Here is a 21,938-nt window from a genome sequence, read left to right as displayed (position 1 = left end):
TTTTCTCATCGTTGTTATAAATGACATTGAACGAAATGTTGTTCTTCAAGGCCCCACTGTACTCAGCTCACACTGCACCACTGATCTCAGACTGTTGTTCCTGAACTGTCAGGACTTGGGCCGAGGGGTGTACACATGCATGTGAAGGGATTCACATTAGATTTTGTTATTTTGAAGAGGTGAAATGTATTTTGTTTCTCTAATTATAATTTTTTGCTCTAAAATGAGAATAAGATTATGAGTCAAATTTTGCTCATTTCTTATCATGAGTTCTTCCCTATTGGACCATTTTTTGCTGTGCTAAGAGCTATGACCTTTCACAATGATAGGTATGGGTTATAAATCTCAAATGCTCATAATGCCTGTGTTTTTCTTTGTTTTGCCCAAATTCAGTTAGGATCAACTCAAGCGCTCTATACCAAGACTGGCAGGATGTTCAAGGTCAATGAAATTGGCTCCCACTCTGCTCCTAATTTTCCCCTTGGAGTGGAAGAGGGCCTACAAAGTTCTAAAAGACCCTCCTCCAGACCCCTCCCACCTTGTCTGGAGCGGCCCACCCCCTAGATGTGGCTCTGACCTCACTGCCCTGCACCAGTGGCCAGTGCCCTGCTTGCCTCCTCCCTGGCCAGGAGGTCCCTTTGAAGAAGACTGCAGAGGGCGGGGGCTTCCAGGTTTGGCCAATCATAAAGTACCATGCAAGCACCTCTTGGGGGTCCTTCCAGACACAGGTCAGGGTTCCCACAGACCTGCCACTACTGCTCCTCTTCTCAGAACCCAGGACCACACCACAGCAGCCACTGTGCCCTTATTAGATACAAACAGGGAAAGTTCCATTTCTTTCCCTTTCTTAGACAATGCCTTTCAATTTCTTCAACGGACCATCACCCTGCAAACAGGAAAGCTCACTGAAACACAAAGGCTGGTCACTGATTTACAGAGGGCCTGGCCCTCGGCAACACAAAGGCCTGGCCCCTCTCTGGAAAGGAAAGCACCACCAGGCTGCCCCTGTGTGAGCACATAGGGGGTCGCTTTCTATAGAAAATCCCTGGCAAATTGGCCACCCACAGACCAGGCACTGCTGGTCGCCAGTCAGTGACGTGCGGGTTTACCAAACGTCCTGTGCTCAGATATGTCAGGGCCGTGGGGCTCTCAAAAGGAAGTGGCAAACATGGAGTTATTTCAACAGACACAAGAATCCGAGAGCACTGTAGATGGAGAGAACGCCTGAAATATCTGACACATACATTATGGCCATTTTTTTCCTCATGTGTAGGTGCTATTATGGAGAATAAAAAAATATTTACTTAAATATTCTAACCCACAGTAGCTTCTTGTCATATGTGTTTTCTTAACCCATGAAAACAGAAAGGATGGTTGCTGCTCTATAGGCTGGACCCCATTTTACATATAAAAAGGGACTCAGAAGAAGCTGGGAGCCGCCAGCCCATGCAGAGGCTGTACCCCTGTTATGCTCTGTCCTGGTCACTGCTATTTTGCTCTCACTGGTATTTCCTGACATCGGTTAATTTCCAGATGGCAGGGATCATACACTGTGGCATGTCCCAGGCCACTGTAACCTTGTACCTGACACTGCGCCCCATGTATGTGCTTCAACATCCATGCAATGAACACCCGAGCATCTGATTGAGCAGATCTCAAATGTTCACCTCCCATCACCCATCTTGGCATTCATCTGAGCCTAGCCCTATCTGGTCCTTCTGCCAGAGGCTATATGAACTAAAAGAAAGTTACAGCACAATCCCAGGAACCTGGCTGTGGATGGCTTAAAGCTTCAAACAGGACACCAAGAGCCAAACTTGGACGCCATCTGACATTGACTGGCACAAAAGTACCTCCTGGGAGGCCCGAAATCAGCATATAAAACAGTTAGCCTCTCCCTTCCTCTCTGAAATCAATAAAAAATATAAAAAATATAAGATACCTAGGAATAAATTTAACCAAGGAGGTAAAAGGCCTGTATTCAGGAAACTATAGGACAATGGAAAAGAAATAGAGAAAGATACAAACAAGTGGAAGCATATATCATGTTCATGGATTGGAAGAATTCATTAAAATGTCCACACTACCCAAATCCATCTATCAATTCAATGCAATCCCAATTAAAATACCATTAGCATACTTCACAGATTTGGAACAAATATTCCAAAAATTTATATGGCACCGTAAAAGACTTCGAATAGCCACAGCAATCTTGAGAAAGAAGATCAAGGTTAGAGGGATCACAATACCAGATATGAAACTACAAAGTCATTGTAACCAAACAGCCTGGCTACTGGCACAAGAACAAGCATATGGATCTATGGAACAGAACAGAGAACCCAGGACTTAATCCATGTCAATATGATCAATTCATATTTGACAAAGGAGGCAAGTGCATGCAATGGAGTAAAGGCCATCTCTTTAATAAATAGTGTTGGGAAAATTGGACAGGTACATGCAAAAAGATGAAACTAGACCACCAACTTACACCATAAACAAGAATAAACTAAAAAATGGATAAAAGACTTAAATATGTCACAAAACCATAAAAATCCTAGAAGAAAACATAGACAGTAAAATCTCAGACATCTCTCATAGCAGAATTTTCGCCAATACATCTCCTAGGGCAAGAGAAACAAAAGAAAAATTAAACAAATGAGACTATATCAAACTAACAAGCTTCTGCACAGCTAAAGAAAACATCCTCAAAGTGAAAAGGGAACCCATTATATAGAAGAACATATATGCCAATGATATATCTGATAAGGGGTTCCAAATTATATATGGAACTCATACTCAACCAAAATAAAACAAACAATCCAATTAAAAAATGGCTAGAAGATCTGAACTGACACTTCTCCAAAGAGGACATACAAAAGACATATGAAAAAGTGCTCAACATCACTAATCATCAGAGAGATGCAAATTAGAACAATAATGAGGTACCACCTCAGCCCTGCCAGAATGGCTACCATCAATAAGTCAACAAACAACAAATATTGGCATGGATATGAGGAAAAGGGAACCCTAGTACATTGCTGGTCAGAATGCAGACTGGTGCAGCCACTGTGGGAAACAGTATGGATATTTCTAAAAAAAGTTTAAAATAGAACTTCCATTTGACCCAATGCTCCTACTTCTGGGAATATATCCTAAAATCCCAAAACACCAATCAGAAAGAATATATGTACCACTATGTTTATAGCAGCATTATTTACAACAGCTAAGATCTGGAAACAGCTCAAGTCCCATCAGTAGATGAGTGGGTTACAAAAGCTGTGGTATAGTCCTGGCTAGTGTGACTCAGTGGTAGAAGTTGGTCTGAGCACCTACTGAGTTCGATTCCCAGTCAAGGGCATGTACCTGTGTTGCAGGTTCATTTCCTGGCTCTGGTTGGGTGTGTGCAGAAGACAACCAGTCAATGTCTCTCTCTCACTTCAATGTCTCTCTCTCTCTTCCCTCCCTCCCTTCTACTCTCTCTCTCTAAAAATCAATGGAAAAAATATCCTTGAGTGAGGATTAAGAAAAAAACATGTGGCACATTTATACCATGAAATACTATAATACTATGCAGTTGTAAAAAAGAAGGATCTCTTACCCTTTGTGACAGCTGGATGGACTTGGAGAGCATTATGCTAAGTGAAATAAGCCAGTCAGAGGAAGAAAAATATCACATGGTCTCACTCATATGTGGATTCTAATGAAGAAAATAAACTAAGGAATAAATAGGTCCAGAGACATGGAAGCATGCAACAGATTGACAGATCTCAGAGGAAAGGGGAGGGGACAGGAAGAGATTAACCAAAGAACTTACATGTACATATGCTTTACCCATGGACACAGACAATAGTGCAGTGAAGGCCTGGGGTGGGATGAGTTGGGAGATGGGCGGATGGGGGGCTAAGGGGGGGGGAATGGGGGACATCTGTAATACCCTCAACAATAAAAAAAGAAAGGAAGGAAGGAAGGAAATGAATAAATATCCAAATCATGGTCCCAGCGACCGCGTAGTCTCAGATGCTTGGAGGCACCCAGTAATGTGCATGTGCCTCCTCAGGCGTCAGGCTGGGCGTTACCGCTGTGGTCGGGGCTGGAGCAGGCTGTGTAACCCCTCGTTCGTTTCCCCAGGATATTACCAACTGGCAAACTCTTGCCTAGTTCCTGTTTCCAAAGAGTCCAGCAGTTTCCCCATGATCTGAAGGGTCCAAGGTATGCAGACAGTTTAGTGGAAAGAACCCTGAATTGGGAGCATCCGGGATCTGCTTTGTGACTCGGTGCCATTTACTGTACAACGTGGTGCAGAGAGATCCACACGGGGCCTCACTTTCCTCCTCATCTATAAAAGAGGAAGAACAAGTGGCCTGTCCACACCGTTTGTTTTTGTGAAAACCAAGGGCAAATGTTGGCAAAGGTACTTTACTAAAACGCATGTTGTGCAAATGTCCTTTCCTTGAGGCAAATTGCTATCATTCCTAATTTTATGGCCCCGTCCTGCTGTGACTCCGGATTCCGGAAATGCTGGGCCTGCCAACCTGAGGCGCTGTGGCCCGCTGCCAAGGCTGCTGGGAGAGATTGTGAACTCCCGCACGGAGCCAAGAACTACCAATACTCATGTCACGTCCAGAAATCAGGACAATACTTGCTCTTGTCAGTTGATTCAAAGAACAAATAGATGTGTCACCAACATACGTTACTTCACAATGGCGTGTTCTGTCGCGGTCACCTTCGTTAATCTCTGGTAGCTTTGTGGGGCCACAGTTTGAAAAAGACTCAATCAAACTGACCAGAATTCAAGGACTCCTGTAGATCGACATGACTAAATGCATGGCCTGTCCACAATCCCCCTCCGTCCACTTCTGGGCTGCCACTGCTCCCGCCCTCACTTCCTAATAGCAGCCAGAGCCTGTGTGAGAAGGAGGCCTAGGCGAACCTATGACACGCGTGTCAGAGGTGACACGCGAACTCATTTTTTTGGTTGGTTTTTCTTTGTTAAATGGCATTTAAATATATAAAATAAATATCAAAAATATAACTCTTTGTTTGACTATGGTTGCAGATATCAAACAATTTCTAGATGTGACACGGCACCAGAGTTAAGTTAGGGTTTTTCAAAATGCCGACACGCCGAGCTCAAAAGGTTCGCCATCCCTGGCCTAGGCTGTGTGGTCCTGGCTTGTCTCCACTTTCTGAGCCCCCTGTCGTGCTCCGAGGGTCCCTGCCTTCCCACACAGGCTTCCCTTCGGGGAAAGTTAGCATCAGTAAGTCCTGCCCTGCACTAGCAAAGTATTGGAAAACCCATTGAGCAGAAGGCTGCTGCTCCCAAGGCCAACCTGCCTAGGGAAGGTTGTTTATCTGGGCAGTCACACATCTTTACAGCAGCAATAAAGCCACGCTGCCAAAGAGACCCACTGACGCGTGGAGGGCTCTGAGGCACAGCCAGTGCTCTTCCCAGACAGACTCTGCCGGAAACAGCAGAAGTGCTTTCACCCAGTGGTCAGCGTGGGGATTCCCGGGCCCAAACAGGCTCTGTGTTCTGGGTGCAGTGGGCGACCTCGTCCAGATCCGCCTCCGCACTGACCCTCTGCTCTGACCCCGCAGCCCAGCTGGCTCCTCTTGACACGCCCGGAGACCAGGACTCTTTCCTCCTCCAAGCCTGGCCACACGCTGCCCCCTTTATTCTACGCACATTATCTTGAACATGGTAGAGGCCAGCACCTTCCCTTCCTCCCCCCTGCCCTCAGAATTCTCTCTGAAATGTCTCTTTCCTTGTTCTCTCCCAACTTGGAAAGAAAGCCTTCTTCCTTCTCCACCCCTTGGTCTCTGTGCCCAGTGTCACCCCTACTTCAGCAACCCTCCCTTCTCTCTGCTGCCCGGCGCTGCGGACGGGAGTCTCTCGGGCCTCTGTGCCCCCTGCTGCGGAGCTGGGTGGCCTGGGCAATGCCCTGCCCCACCTGAAACAACTGAGTGAGCAGGCAAGCCACCTAACCTGAGCCTCCGTTTCCCCGCCTGGAAAATACAGAGAATGGCAGTGCCTATTCACAGCTATGATGATTTAATCACTGAAGGTACGTTAGTGTCATTATAGCTCTCTGCTCCTTCCCAATTTTTTTTTACTGTTTTCTCATGGATGTCCAGCCTCTGCTTTTTTGCAGCTTGCCTTGACATTGGTACCTGATGTCATGACGGCGCCTGTCACTTCTATGTCTGACATTCCAGCTGTGGTCCCACAGGCACCTCACACGTGAGCCAAGCCAAACTCATCACGCCCTCCCTCAAGCCTGCCTGCCAGCCAGTTCCCAAGCAGCGGCGATAAGCACGTATTGATCACCTCCTCTACGCCAAGCACTGTCACACACACGTCATTTGCCATTTAATTCCCAATGTGGGAGGTTCCACTCAACAGTCACCCAACTTTGAAATCCCCGGGCCATTTTTGACAGTTTCTTCTCTCCTGCATGGCTTGTTGGTTCTACATCATCGATGCCCGCGGCCCCGCACCTGAGCCCATCCTCAGCTAAGAAAGCCACTCTTCACAACTCACCTGCATCTTCCCCTCCCTGCACTGCACGTCCACACGTCCACACTAACCAAGGCTCCCACGACCCGCCACGTGCCTGCCTTTCCTGCCACCGACTCTTTGCCTACACTGTGCCTGAGGCTGACACACCTCTCCTTGTCCATACCCCATCTCTAAGTCCTAGCCAGCATTCAAAGACCCGGTCAATAGCCACTTCCTCTCTGGAGCCTCCTGATCTACAGCGCCAGGCTCCAAGGTTCTAGCGTCCTCAACGGGCCCTGCTCATTCCATACATCTGACTTCCCACCAGACTGCACTCCCTGAAGGCAGGGCTGTGGCCTGATGCCTCTGATTTACCTGCTGTGTTTGGCTCAGAGCAGGGACGGGAAATGCCTGTGAATGAGCGAGTCAGAGTGAACTCAAACAGGTGTGGCAGTCAGCCCGGTGCCTCCTGCTGGGCCTGGGGAAGTCACCAGGATGGCCAGCACAGAGTTAATGCCCAGGCCTCTTCTAATCCCCCAAAATCTGCCCTCTGGTGGTATTGAGGGCTTTCTGATCTGCATATTGATTAGGCTCTTACTGAAAACACAGACCAGATGGGGGAGGAATGAGTGCTGTTGGCCATCGGCCTCTAGGCTGGGACTTGGCCAGCAGGGCTCCCCGTGGGGCTCATGACTGTGCAAAGGGTAATGATGACTCTAAAAGGGAGGGTGCCTTTACAGGTGCCCGCTGTCAAGGCCACGTCCCACTGAACTCAGGCCAGCTCTTCCTTGTTTGCCAAGTGGCAGAGGCCCAGGAGGAAGAGTTTATGAGGGATACTGCTGTTCTGGACGCAATGGCAGTCAGTGCCAATGAAAACTCTCTCTGACCTCCAGCAACCCCAAATGTAAGCTGGCAAAGCCCTTCTGTATACCAATTTCACATGCACCACGAATCTTAAAAATGACCATAGCCTTTGACCCTCTCAGGAATCAAAGAGCCCACACATTTAGGGAAGTAATCCTAAATAAAGGCAATTCTTTATGGAAATGTTTGCTGACGACATCACTATTGTTAGAAGAGGAAAAACTGTAAACCACCTAAATGTTCATCACTAGAATGACTGTTAAATAATAAGTTTACTAAATCATAGCTAGCACTGGTTTCGACTTTTCAAGTGTGTTAGGACCTTCATGTATAACATTATCCCATTCCATCCCAGATGCAAAATAGCTGCTATTATGCCTGCTTTGCAAATGAGTAACCTGAGGCTTGGCCATGTTAGGTGAGGCATCCAAAGTTTCTTGACACTGGCAGAGAATTAGAAGCAGGTAGTCTACCTCCAGAAACTAAATTGTGACCACACACACCAGTCTTCTCAGTGTGTGTGTGCGTGTCTTTGCATGCACGTGTCTATTTGATGGAATATTGCACATCCTTTAAAAATATTATCCATCTATTTTAAAATAATTTATATGCTATTTTAATAACAAAAATATTTGTTATAATGTTGAGCTAAAAACAGAATATGAAACTGCCTAGGTAATATGAGTATAACCTCCTAAAATATTTAATCTATGTGTATAGAAAAGGAAAAGGAAATGTGTGTTAACAGTGATTGTAGCCCAGATGGTATAGTTCAGTGGTTGAGCGTCAGCCTATGAACCAGGAGGTCACGGTTCAATTTCCGGTCAGGGCACATGCCTGGGTTGCTGGCTCGATCCCCAGTAGGGGGTGTGCAGGAGATCGCCAATCAATGATTTCTCTCTTATCATTGATGTTCCTCTCTCCCTCCCTTCCTCTCTGAAATCAATTAAAATACATTTTAGAAAAATAACCCAGGGATTACATTTGGGAGGATGGGCATCTTCTACCTCTACAGTCCATGCTCTGCATTTTCAGCCACGGGTCACCACCAATGGACAATCAGGCTTTAGTAGAACCACTGGCTTTATGTTTGCAAATCCGCCAAGTCGTGACCTGAGCTGCAGAGAAGCTGGAGGCTTCTGGCACTTGGCTTTGGCACATGGGCGTAGTCTCCCATGGCTCAGTGTCACCACCCAGGAAGTTCATGGGCAATTCAGGGGTAATGCCACAAGCCATGAGCAATCCCACAAGCCCTGTTCAAGGCTGCTGGAAACACCCCCCTCAGCCCAGTCACCCTGCAGAGAGGGCCTGACCCAGAGCAGCGGCCACAACTTGCAGCCAGCCCCCGCCTGCACTGTGCTTTGGGCTGTGCGGTGTCATGTTGTGTTTGGCTTTGTTTTTAATGGAATTATCTAATAATTTCCAATTGAAAGACCCCACAGATAAATCTAGCTTTCTGCTGTCTCTTAAAAATCAAAAGATCCAGGCCCCATGGCAACTGTCAGCAGGATCTAGCCACTCCCTCGGATAGGATGTGGGCCCACCACTCCCTACTGCCTCCAGGTGCGCAAGCTGATGCACGTGCTTCAGCCACTGCCTTTCTAACAGCAGAGTGATGTGGAAAGGGCAGGGCGTCTGTGTCCGTGCTAAATGGAAAGAGGAAAAATGAAACGTAGGCTAGGAGGGCTTGGGTAGCAACCAGTGGAAGAGGTTTCATTCTCCGCTCACTTCTGTTACCTCCCTGGTCCCAGTGAGTCTGAGTTTTCTCCCTCTGGCCTCCAGGGTTCCTGAGGAACAGTTCAAGGCCAGTCCCGGCACCCTCCCGCTGGGCAGGGAGGGCAGGCTGAAGACCCGCTGGCTGGGCTGCTCCTGTGCCAGCTCTGGGAGCTCAGTCAGTGGGCGCACGGAGTCCACAGGGTCCCACGCAGCAGGCTGCCGGGGAGAGGGGTCTTCTCCACGGGGCAGTCAGCCCCGTTGGATGCCTGAGGTGACAGGAAGGGTCACGAATCCAGCCCTCCCGCTATACAGAGCGGGCGGCTGAGCCTAGGAAGGGGCAGTACCTTCCCTGAGGAGACAGAGTGAAATCAGAGCCAAGACCCAAACTCCAAGGTGCTGAAATTTGTCTTCTAAGACCCCCCAGCTCATCCTTTTAGAGCCGGCACCTTCTCCTCAGCACAGGAAGTGCCTCCCGGTACCGTCCCTCCTCCTTGGTCAGAACCACTCCCAGGAGAAGATGCGGGAGCCTCTCAGCAGGAGGAAGTGACAGGTGCAGGAGTGGCCACAGGGCACACCGAGACACGAAGCTTTCACTGGAGTGTCAGGGGCGAGGAGAGCAGCAGTCCCCTCACGCCCCTGCGGCCTGTCCGGGTGCGAGGCACAGGTACATGGCAGGTGTGGCGTGGAGACCTGTGCCCCAGGCCTGGCTTACTGCTCTGCTGTTACCCTTTTTCAATTCTTAATGACTTTGAACAAGGATCCCACATTTTCCCTTTTCCCTGGCGCTGCAAATTGCGTAGCTGGTCCTCACTCACGGAGATCAATCGTGCCCCGAATCAGTGCCTTGACCTCTGGGAGCCTCAGCTTTCTCCTCTGGAAATGGAAAGGGTGATAGCATCTGCCTCACAGAATGGCCATAAAGACGAATTAAGAGAACACAGGCAGAGCTCTCCGCAGTGCCAGCACGTGGCAAATACGTAGCCAGTGAGAGTTCCTACCCAGGTAAAGGAATAATAATGACAGACTATTACATGACCACAGAGATGCCCTGCTCAGTAGAAAGAATGCTATCCCCGCACCCCAAATCTGGCAAATGAGGAGGGGGTCACAGGTGCCCAGACACCAGGCCCCTCCCAGGCCTCTTACTTTCCCGAAATGCCTGTGTTTGCATCTGCAGGCGGATCTTGATGAGGTCCACAGGCGTGCCCAGTCCGACGGACACCACGCCGGCCACCATGCTGGCCAGGAGCAGGTCTGACAGGGTGTGGGGCGGGCTGGCCTCAGGCTCCCTGCTGTGGAGCTGGCTGAGGAACCTCTGCGTGTTACTGAAGACCCCAAATACCACCGAGTTGTACACGGCGATGCTGGCCAGGGGGAAGGACATGCCCTTGAAGAAGCCGAACACCTGTGGGGAAACCGGGAGAGGCAGCGTGAGAACTGCAGGCGGCGCCAAGCTCCCCACACTGTCCGGGGCACAGACCTGCCCTCCCGCAGGCTGGTGGGGAGACATAAATCCATGTGCCAGTGAAGAGGACACAGGCAGATGCAAATATGGAAGGAGATGGTGGTGAGGACATTCCTGCCCTGAGGAGAAACCAGCTTCTGCGTAAAGTCTTGTTGACAGAGGGTGTGTCCTGGGCCTGTAACCAGTATTTGCCCCTGGATGCTGTGACAGGAAGGGACTGGCAGCTGTCTTAGGCAGTGTCTGAGGGGTCTGTGGAGCCCTAGTGGGTAAGTGGGCTTGCCAAGCATCACACACACCCTTCTTATTGCCACTCCCAGGAAAGCATTCTCTGGGCACTTGCCACACACGTGCCAGGCGCTGGGGCCAACAATAAGAAGGAAAGTTTCCCTGAGTTCAGGGTCTGGGGGCGGAGTGGGGGAGGGGTGAATCTGGATGGACAAAGTCTATATAATAAAGAGGTAATATGCAAATTGACTGTCACACCCTCACAAGATGGCTGCCTACAACCAGGCCAGCAGGGGGGTTAGTGAGGGACAACTGAACAGGAGGCTGCATGAGGCGACCAGGCCGGCAGGGGGGTTAGTGAGGGATGACCAAACAACTGAACAGCAGGCTGTGTGGGGCAACCGGAGGGGAGGGGGGGCAGTTAGGGGCAATCATGCTTGCAGGCAGGTGAGTGATTAGTAGCCTGTGGTCCAGGATTGTGAAAGGGATGTCCGATCCCTGGGGGTCAGACAACCCCCAAGGGACCCCAGATTGGAGAGGGTGCAGGCTGGGCTGAGGAGACCCCCCCCCCCCGCCATGCACGAATTTCATGCACCGGGCCTCTAGTGAAACTGTAATGTGCTATGCTGTGGTGAGGGACTAAGCAGAGGTGCCACAGCCCCCAGGGACACCAGGGCCAGCCTGCAGATGGGTGCCCCTGAGCAGGGGTGTCTCTCAGAAGAAGAGCTCAAGGAAAGAGCCCCAGGAAAAACAGCATGGAAAGGCTTCTGCATGCAGGCAGGACACTGGAGGCTGCAGAGAAGGTCCTTCAGACTGTAAGCTCGGTGAATAGCACAGCTGCTCTGCAGACACGGGAAATCCCATAGCCTTGGAGGAGTCAGGGAGGCGTCTGAGCTCCACCCCACGCCCAAGGTGAAAATCCTGGAAGCCGTCGCACAAACCCAGGCCTCATGAAGACCTGCTAATCCCAAACGCGTGCCTGCACCTTATGTGCCAGAGATAGGACACCTCCCACATGCACGTTTGCTCACACATGCAGCAGACACACACACACGCACACACACACACATGCCCTGCTTCCCCTCTTCCTCAGGTCACCTGGGGCATTGCTAAGCCCTGAGCTGCTGTGTCTCAGAGGAACATCCATGGTCCCCACAGAAACCATGGAGCTGACACTGGCTGGCAGACACGTTGGGGACATGTGCCAACAGGGAGAATCAACAACCACTCCCCGGGCACTGAGGGATTGCGCATTACCCTGGAACAGTCAGTACCAGGTTGGTCGGACTCGCCCAGTTCTAAAGCAGCCTATCAGAGAGATAGAACAACACCCTGACACAGGACACACTTGATCTGAGGAGAAGCTCCAGGTGCGGGCGGAGGCCCCCCAGCTCCAGGCCACGTCCCACGGGGACAGTGGTCAACAATGGGGCCACATTTCTGGTGACTCGAAGACAAGCCTGGGACTTCCATGGGGCTAACACCTGGCCATTGCTTTAAATCAACAGGTCATGTCATCCTAAATTTTACAGTTTATTTTAAATCCCCCCAAAAGAGGCCTTAGATAGTCTCCCTAAAGCATCCGATAATTCTCAAGAAGGGCACCTGATGCATCTTCCATAAAACATTATTCAGCCTTTCCCCATTTGCAAAGAAAGATCTTGGGGGCCTCGAGCTGTGGTTCAAGCCAGCCGTGGGCGTGTGATGGCGCAGCGCCTGGCTCCAGCGCTGGATGAAAGGAAGCCTGTGAGCACATGGTACCAGCCACTCACTCGGTTTTGAAACCCTGACAGGTCACCCTGTTTCTTGCAGGAATTTTCCACACTGTGTGAATTTCTCCAAAGCAGTTATACAAAACCAGGTTTTTTCTCCCATAGCATCACACGAGGTGGCAGGGTTAGGTGGTGTGAGCTCGTCAGGGAAAATGGAGCTAAATGTGATGAATGGGAACAGACGGGCCTCCACCCAACCTGCCGGTGGCAGGGCTGTGGCCACGTCCCCAGGCCTGGATGGGCTTCACCCCATTCTGCGGGAGGCCCTGGTGGGTGTGGCTCCAGCGCCCGCCCGCCCGCCCGCCCACCCGCGGGGCACTTACACTCTCCTTCCTGTACACCATGCGGATGCAGCTGAGCGTGTTCCCATAGCCCACGCCGGCCTGCAGGCGAGTCTGCAGAGAGAGGCAAGGGGGTGAGGCCAGGGAGAGGTGCTGAGCGTCCAGCACTGGGGCCCCCAGCAGGAACGAAGGCCCTGCCCAAAGTGACCCCGGCAGGAGGGAGGGCTGGGCTCGGTCTTGGACAGGCTGGCCCTGTCCTCCTCTGGGCGTCCCATGCAGACCTTCTCCTGGTCCAAGAGAAGAACAAAGGTCGGTTTGTTGAACAAACACGATGCTTGTTGGGGACGTCTGATCCCTGCCTCGGGTACAAACAGCTAACTGGTGTTGTGGCTCTGTCTGTCACTCTGCCCTCCCAATATTCCCGGGAAGTGACCTGCTCCTCTCACCTCCAGAGCCCTTCACCTCTCACCGGCGTGATGGCCTGGCCCCTCCACGGCCCCTGCTCTCCCTCACTCCTGACACAGTCAGACTGATCTCTGATGGTCTGATGAATTGTGTCACTGCTGCTTATGGCTGTCCAGGGGCCTCCTATCAACTTAGAATAGACTCTGTGTTTAGTCCGCACCCAGGAGGCCTGGGTGAGTGCACAAACCTACCTCGCACCCCACCCTGCCATTTCCTCCATCCCCTGCCTCCGCCCCGCCGTGCACATTCCCTGAAGCATCAGTTTTTCCCGCCTCCGGAACTTTCCACCTCTGGTCTTACCCCAAAGGCTCTTCCTCCAGCACCTGCTCATCTTTTTGGTCTGAGTTCAATGTTGCCATGGTAACATTTGTTTGCCTGTTTACCGAGGGTTTGTTTGCACGCCTCGTCTCCTACTGCCCTCTTGTCCTGGAGCCAAGTGGGCCCTCGCTTCTGGCCCCTCTGCACTGTCTGAGGTGGAAGGTGTGGTGTCCTCTAATGGGGGCTGGCCATGGTGACCAGGGGCATCATGAGGGCACAGAGGGTCCGAATAAGCCCATGAAAGTGCCCAGGGCGCTCTCTATCCTGGTCTCAGAGGGTTCTACTTCTTTTAAGATGTGTGGCCTAAAATTCCCCATTACAATACTTCTTACCCTGGCCGGGTTTGCTCAGTAGTTAGGGCATCAGCCCTCAGACCAAAGGGTCTTGGGTTTGATTCCTGGTCAAGGACATGTACCTCGGTTGTAGGTTCCCTTGCCCTGGTACACACCACATCAGCATAACCCGTATATGTAACCGCTGTGCCAGGAGCCAAGTGAGAATCCTGGCCCCAGCCCCACTGTCATCAAACAGCAGTGACAAGGAAGCTGCAGGCAGGGCAAGGAAACTTTGACCCAACTCAGCACCCAGGTAGGTCTCCTTGCTTGGCTCTCCCATGGGCCAGTCTGGGGCTTGAGACACATCCCAGCGTATGGCCCACTCATTGCTCTACCCTCAATGCTTTCTGCCCATTTCACAGACGAGGGCACCAAGGCTCAGGGAGATTAAGTGCTGTGCCCTGGTCCCAGGAGAGTAGGTAGGGAGGCTGGACTGGACTAGGGCTATTCTGACTCTGAAGCTCCGCCCAGACCTTTGTCAGTGGAAGAGAATCTAGAGAAAATGTCAGCCAGAGGAAAGAAGGAGGAGGATGTTCTGGGGAGAAATGGCCCTGGGACACCCCCCTGGGCTGGACCCAGAGGCTGGCCATGTAAGCTGGCATCACCAGGCTGCACCCAGCAGGGTGGTTCTCAGGCTGAGCAGACACTGGCTTTTACGAATCAGAAAGGGTCCCCTCCAGATGCTCAGGGGACAGAGTGAAGAGAGGAGGAGAGCTCCAGCCTTTTCAGGTGACATGTGGCCAGACCTGCCTATGCAAGGTGGGATGGAGGTTCCAACAAGGCTCACTCACCCCTGGCCAGCCTGAGGCGAGGGAAAGACACTCTCCCAGGAGACGCAGAGCGTCTGGAATTATAGGCTGGCAGGGTAGGGTGCGACGTAGGCTTGGGAGCTCACCCAGGCCTCCTGGGTGCTGGCTAAACCCAGCCTTACATTATAGGCTGGAAGGCCCTCAGGGCAGGGCTTGCACTTGCTTGGTCCAACACCAATGCCTTGCCATCCCCACGGCGCCCACACAAAGTGGTTGCTGTGTGAGCAGAAGGCAGCGCCCGAATGAGGAACACGAGGAGCCAAGAAGGATCCTCCACTATTTAAGACAAGTAGACGAACCTCCCATCCAAAGGGAACAGTCCTGAGCTCTGACCTAGGAGGGCCCCTGTCACACAGGGAGGGGAGGGGGGACGCAGGGGCAGCAGCCCTGTGAGAAGGGCCTCGAGGCTCCTCTTTGTGTGTGACCCGAGCAGAGCTTTATATTTGGATCTGGATGTCACTGTTTGTGGCCATGCTCCCAGAGTGTGGCTCTGAGTCCTGCTGGCCACTGGGGACAGGTGGTAGGGGTGGGAGTGGAGTCAAAAAATGCTCCTCTTCCCCTGTCGCCGCGGAGTTACGCAGAGGCGGAGGCTTGGGTGCGTTCAAGATTCGGCTCTACCCATAACCCACTGCCATGGCCGAGGAAGGCATGGCTGCTGGGGGTGTAGTGGACGTTAATACTGCTCTGCAAGAGGTGCTGAAGACCGCCCTCACCCACCACGGCCTAGCGCGGAATTCTCGAAGCTGCCAAAGCCTCAGACAAGGGCCAACCCCTCTTTGTACTTGCATCCAGCTGTGATGAGCCTATTACGTCCAGTTGGGGGAGGCTCTTTGTGCTGACACCAAATCACCCTAATTAAGGTTGAGGACAAGAAACTAGGGGAATGGTGGCCTCTGTAAAGTAGACAGAGAGGGAAACACCGTAAAGTGGTTGGTTGCAGCTGCGTGGTGGTTAAGGACTATGGCAAAGAGTCTCAGGCTAAGGGTGTCATCAAGGAGTACTTCAAATGCAAGAAATGAACAAATAAACTTGGCTTTTGTTTATTAAAAAAAAAATGCTCCTGCCTGGCCGGCATTGCTAGTGTTTGAGCATTGACCTATGAACCAGGAGGCCATGGTCCTGTTCCCGGTCAGGGCACGTGCCTGGGTTGCAGGCTCTATCCCCAGTGTGGGGCTTGCAGGAGGCATCGAATCAATGATTCTCTTCATTGTTGATGTTCCTATCTCTCTCTTTCTCTCTCTCCCTCTCTGATATCAATACAAAATATATTTTTTAACAAGTGCTTCTTGTAGTAGCTCACTCCTTGCTATGTGACCTGAGGCCAGCCCTCCCCGCTCTGAGCCAGCTTCTACACCTGTGGTCCTAGGGGCTGAGTGACCCCATGCCAGATGGCCCTGCTGGCTCCAGAGTCCTCACACCACATGAGCTCCCTCAGCTCCTAACGGCTTCCCCTTCCCAGCCCAGGTCCAGAGTCCTACCCTGACACCCAAGGCCTCCGAGGGCTGAGTGCCGACCTCCCAGTCCTGGCTTCAGATCCGCAGCTGCTGTCAGAAACCTGGTGTGTCAGCAAACTGGCTGTGCCGGTCTTTCCCAGGTACGCCCCGCGAAGTGTCCCCAGCTCAGTGCCTCTTTCTCATCACCTAGTACCCAGCCTTACATTTGGGGCTCAGAGGCTAAACCACACTTGAAGTCTTTCCTGGTTCCTTAGTCCCCAGGGGCTTATAGGACTCTCGCCAGTTCCTTCCCCCACCCCCACAGTTCATGAGAACCTAGAGGCAGAAACGAGACATTCGTCAAAACAAAATCACTGCCAAGCAATAAGGGTAGAGCCATTCCAAACCAGGCCTCCTGGCACCATACCCCCATGAACTGGCACAGAGAGCCTGCCGTAGGCTGGAGACGGGATCAGACACGGCAGGCAGACTGACTCCAGGCCCTTTCCAAGAGGTAATGATGAACAGGGCCATCGTACCTTGACCGTGTCCAGAGGGTAGCCGACAATGACACTGGCTGCACCTGTAGATGGAAGAAGAATACCTGGTCACTCAGCCTGCACTTGCACTTGCTGGCTCTTGGGATAGGACAGAGAGCTCAGGCACTTACATTCACTTATTCTAGCAATGCCCACTCACCAGAGAGGCCTCGCAATGTGCTAGGCACTGGCCAAGGCATGGAGGAAGGCAGAGAAAAAGTGGACCAAAACCCGGTTCTGCCCTAAGAAACAAGCGCACCCTCCCCACCCTCCACAAAGGGCGGTGAAGGTGCTGGGATAACTGGATATTTACATGCAAAAGAATGAAGTTAGACACAATAGCTCCTACCATATACAAGATTAACTCAAAATAGAACACAGACCTAAATGGAAACCTTAAAACTATAAAAGCCACATACTAAAACACAGGGGAAAATCTTCATGACCTTAGATTTATAGTAGATTCTTAGATATGACACCAAAGGCACAAGTAACAAATGAAAAAAATAGATAAATTGAACATCATAAACATTTTAAACTTTTGTGCATCAAAGGATACTATTAAGAAAATGAAGTCAACCTACAGAATGGGGGGAAATATTTACAAATCATATGTTGATAAGAACCTAGTATCAAGAATATGTAAAGAACTCTTACACCTTAAAAAAAATGGGCGAAGGACTTGAAGAAATATTTCTCCGAAGAAGAGATGCAAATGACTAACAAGTACAGGAAAAGATGCTCCACATCATTAGTCATTAGGGAAGTGCAAATCAGAACCACAGCGAGATCCCCTCCACACACACTAGGATAGCTACCATTTAAACGAAAGAAGAGGAAAGTACGTGTCATCGAGTATATGAGGAAATTAGAACTCTCATACATTGCTGATGGAAATATAAAATGGTGCATGCCTTGCCGGCGTGGTTCAGTGGTTGAGCGTCGGCCTCTAAACCAGGAGGTCACGGGTTCGATACCCACATGCCCGGGTTGCAGCTCGATCCCCAGTGGGGACGTGCAGGAGGCAGCTGATTGATCACTGATTCCCTCTCATTATTGATGTATCTATCTCTCTCCCTCTCCCTTCCTCTCTGAAATCAATAAAAATATATTTAAAAAAATAAAACTTAAATAAAAATAAAAAAGAAATATAAAATGGTGCAGCCACTGTGGAAAACAGTGCGGCAGTTCCTCAAAAAGTTAAGTATTGAATTACCAAATGACCCAGCAATTCCATTCCTAGGTAAATATCCAGAAGAAATGAAAATAGGCACTCAAACAAGTACATGTGCACACATGCTCGTAGCAGCCCTATCCACAATGGGCAGCAGGTGGAAACAGTCCAATTGCCCATCACTGGATGAATGGATAAACAAAATATGGTCTACCCATACAATGGGAGGTTATTAGATATAACTAGGAATGAAGTGCTGATACAGGTCACAGTGTGGATGAACGTTGAAAACATTATGAAAATGAAGAGGCCAGACTGATTCCACTTATATGAATTATCCAGAATAGGTAAATCCATAGAGACAGAAAGCAGACTGGCAATTGCCAAGGCATGGGGGAGGGGAAATAGGAGTGGCCGCATGGGTCCAGGGGCTTCTTTGGGCCTGAGGAAAATGCTCTGGAACTAGAGGTGATGGTTACAGGGCACTGTGAATGTACTAGATGCCACGGAACCGCACACTCTAAAACGGCTAATTTTATGTTAGGTAAATTCATCTCAAAAAAGGGGGAGGATATGAAGAGAAAACCTAGAGACTTTTCAGTTACCTGAAGGTTATTTAACTTAAGCTGTGTAGGTGGAAATAATATTAGCACCTGCGTCACAGCCCCACTGTAAGAGTAAAACGAGGTTATGAATAGAAGTGCCAGCAGAGAGCCTAGCACTTACAGGACATTCAAAAAGAGATGCTGCTGCCATTGATTTTATTATTTTATTTTTAGAGAAGGCCTCTTTGAAAAGGTGATGGATACTTTGGGTCTTTTCACAGGAAAATGCCTACCCATACACATTCACAAGACTGGAACCATTTTGGAGGGACGGTTACTCTGAGGTCATGTAGCTTAAGCAGCCCTTATTGGAGAAGTCAGTGGTGATGAGATTGAAACAGGAGCCATTTTTCTAAGACAAATTCTTCATCACAGTGATGAGGAAGAAAGTGTCTCGGCTAGAAAGTGTCTCTGCTCACTGGGTAAGGTAGGAAAGGGGTACTAAAATATGAGATATTTACAGGGAAAGAAACCAGCTCTTGTCTAGAACCTCCTGACCCTTCACAGCCTCTGCTTCCCACAGAATTGGGCAGAAGCAGAAAGGTGATGGACAGCTGGGAGCTGGAACATTCACTCCACATGAACCCTTCCCAGCGGGGAAGGAAGGAGTCTGGTCCTCAGGCTCCAGCTGCTCCCTACCCCAGTGAGTGCATCCTTCACTATGGGCATCACTCGGGACCACGCCCCAGATCCTGCCCTGGGCCAGCATCTCCCTGTTCGTTTAGCTGGCCCATCTGAAAGCAGGGATGCAATATAAGAAGTCAGACTATCAGGCCGTGGGACTCTACAGACCAGTACAATTTCAAACAAAATGTGAAGGATGTAATGGTGAAATTTTACCATGCGAGGTCATTAAGAAAATAGCACAGACAAGCACAGGGGTTAAGATGGCCCTGGTGCCAGACTGCCTGGGTTATTCCAGTGCTCGCGCCACAGGAGGGCCTTGGGAAAGCCACTGAATTTCTCTGTGTGTCCTCATCTGTAAAATGGGGATGTAATAATCGTAGCTACCTCATCTATAATAATAAAAGGGTAATATGCTAATTAGACCATACGTCTTCCGGATGTCATTCTGGATGTCCTTCCTGATGAAGCCAGGGCTGGAGGGAAGCCAGCCTGGGTCCTGGGTGCCTGAGGGTGGCCCGAGGGAAGCCAGCCCAGGTCATGGTGCCTGCTGGAGGCCAGAGGAGGGAAACCTGGGTCCCGGGTGCCAGAGGGAAGCCAGTGCCGGCAGCCAGAGGAAGGAAGGCCTACTCTTGAACGAATTTTTGTGCATCGGGCCTCTAGTTGGAATTATAAAGAAATATACATAAACAGACATGAGACCACATATTTTTGGTTCCATTAATATAAAGTGTCCAGAGGAGACTAATTTATAGAGCCAGGAAGTAGGTTTGTGGCTGCCCAGAGGGTAAAGGAGGGGATGGGGTTTAACTGTAAATGGGTACAAGGATCTTACACGGGGTGAAAATGTTCCCAAACTAATTTATGGTAATGGTTTCCCAACCTGGTGAAGTTATTAACAATCACTGAATTGTACACTGAAATGGGTGAATTTTATGATCTGTAAAATAACCTTAAAGTTATTTTAAAAATATACACAGAGCACTTCGCACCTGGTACCCACTGAGTAGTCACTGTTACTACACTCACCATTTCATGGAAGCACAGAAAGTTAACATCAACAAAATACGCACATTTACAGAATAAAGGGCACTCTACCACTTGCTGTGTGCACTGGGGAGGGTCTCCGTGTCATCAGGGACGCGGAGCTCCTCTGACAGCGTTAGGCTCCAGGGGGTTTCTACACCAAGCCTCCAGCAGCGCTGCTGAAGCTGTCTGGCTGGAGGGAAGCTGCGGAGGGAAACCTTTCCCTGGGAATGGCTGAAGGGCTGTCTAAAGAGGGCCTCCAGGTGCAGCCCCCCGAGTGGGAAAACTAGGAGAGGCAGGTCTCAGCCAACCCGAGAGAGCCAGTGTCAGCTTAGAATTGCCCACCCTGAAAGGAGCCACCTCTGCTCAGGATGGTGAGAAGCAGGTGCCCTGCAGCCATCAGTGGGGGGCAGTGTAGATGCCTCCTAGGTGGGAGGGGAGTGCCAGAAGGGGAAGGACCTGGGATGCTATCTGGCCTGTTGCCCGCTCCCCCCCTTCTCTGTTTCCTACAAATCTCCTGGTCTCCTCCATACCTAGAATGCTTGCGTTGGGGGGGCAGGGGGGGGGGTCACAAACGCACCATATCCTCTGCCTCAGCACCTCAATATTTATTTTGTCTTTGGGGAGGGGCTGCATTTGCCAACATCCCTTTGCCGATGGTCCTCTTAGATGGGACCACAAGGGAGATATTTTACAGTAAGTCCCTCAAACCTTCCCCCATATTCCCACTTACATCTGAGAAATGGAGGGACTGACCTATCGGGAAGAGAAGAATGGAGAAGGAAATGGATGAATCTCCTGAGCAAGCAAACCCATCTCAGGCCCAGCAGAGCATGGCTCCTGCAGGGGTACAAGGGACCACAGTGCCAGGAGGGGGGCTCTGACAGTTGACAGCGGCTGAAGAGGGAAGGGGTTCCTACTATCTGCCCTCTCCAGCCGGGGCACCCCTAGGACCAGCCTGATCACGCAGTGGGGCTCCCCATTCTGCGCGGGCCCAGAGGCCAAGCGCCACCCTCACCCACAAGTTCCTGCGAGCCGCGTCCCCAAATTCAGGTGCGCCCCGGGCCACCAAAGGGTGTGCACGCGCCGAGACGCTCCATTGGCTGTCGGCTTAATCATTACCGGACCAAGCTCCGCGGATCCCAGCTTGGAGGCAACTCGGGAGCTCAGGTGAACCTCAGTGAGCTCAGGTGAACCTCAGTGAGCTCAGGTGAACCTCAGAAAGCTCAGGTGAACCTCCGTGAGGCTCGCGGAGTCCAGGCGGGCAGCCCGTGGGGAACTCAAGGTCCCAAGTGCGGGCGGCGGGCTCTCCCCGCAGCAGGTGGCGCGCGCGGCGCGGGCACGACCCGCAGGCACAAGAGCACCCTGGTCCGGCCCGGGGTGTAAACTCAGCCCACGCGGCTCCCCGCTCGCCTCTTTCTGTCTCTCGGACCCGGGGGCCTCCCTAAAGCACACACACCTCTTGGGGGCCCCTCGCATCCATGGTGGGCTCACCTCCGATCCAGCCCGCCGCAAAGTCTTCCAGCTGGAAGCTGCCCATGGCCGGGGCCGCGGCAATGCGCCCGCCTGGACCGGGTCGGTGCCCATTCAATGTGTGAGGGGCGTGGCCCGCGGGAGGGGCGCTCGGAGGAAGAGGAGGAGGAGGAGGATAGCAGAGCTCCCAGCGCCGGCGGCGACGCCCAGCCCGGCCTCCCGTCCCCGGCGCCGACAGCACGCCCCCAGCGGACCTTAAAGGCGCAGCAGGCAGGCGGGCACCGCGCACCCCAGGGGAGATGCCAAGGCCGGGGC

The 21,938-nt window shown here is 51.2% G+C and overlaps 1 protein-coding gene and 1 pseudogene across 2 annotated transcripts in view; one reads left to right on the top strand and one right to left on the bottom strand.

Annotated features, from left to right (window-relative positions):
• Positions 1 to 21,712, bottom strand: part of SLC25A48 (solute carrier family 25 member 48) — a 42,115-nt gene extending 20,403 nt beyond the window's left edge. The window contains exons 1-4 of the mRNA XM_081092686.1: positions 21,645 to 21,712; positions 16,722 to 16,765; positions 12,865 to 12,936; positions 10,226 to 10,484 (exon numbers count right to left, since the gene is read on the bottom strand). Of these exons, the coding sequence (XP_080948812.1) occupies positions 10,226 to 10,484; positions 12,865 to 12,936; positions 16,722 to 16,765; positions 21,645 to 21,690 (421 nt within the window). The 5' untranslated portion in view covers positions 21,691 to 21,712. The remainder of the gene's footprint in view (positions 1 to 10,225; positions 10,485 to 12,864; positions 12,937 to 16,721; positions 16,766 to 21,644) is intronic.
• Positions 15,383 to 15,768, top strand: LOC308519978 (small ribosomal subunit protein eS12-like; annotated as a pseudogene). Its single transcript has one exon. The product of its transcript is annotated as a small ribosomal subunit protein eS12-like (transcript).
• Positions 21,713 to 21,938: the final 226 nt, after the last annotated feature.

The sequence above is a fragment of the Myotis nattereri genome (genome assembly GCF_964212035.1).
Source record: "Myotis nattereri genome assembly, chromosome: 5".
Taxonomy (NCBI): Eukaryota; Metazoa; Chordata; class Mammalia; order Chiroptera; family Vespertilionidae; genus Myotis; species Myotis nattereri.
The sequence above is the reverse complement of the archived record's forward strand: the minus strand, read 5'-3'. Positions and strand labels throughout refer to the sequence as shown.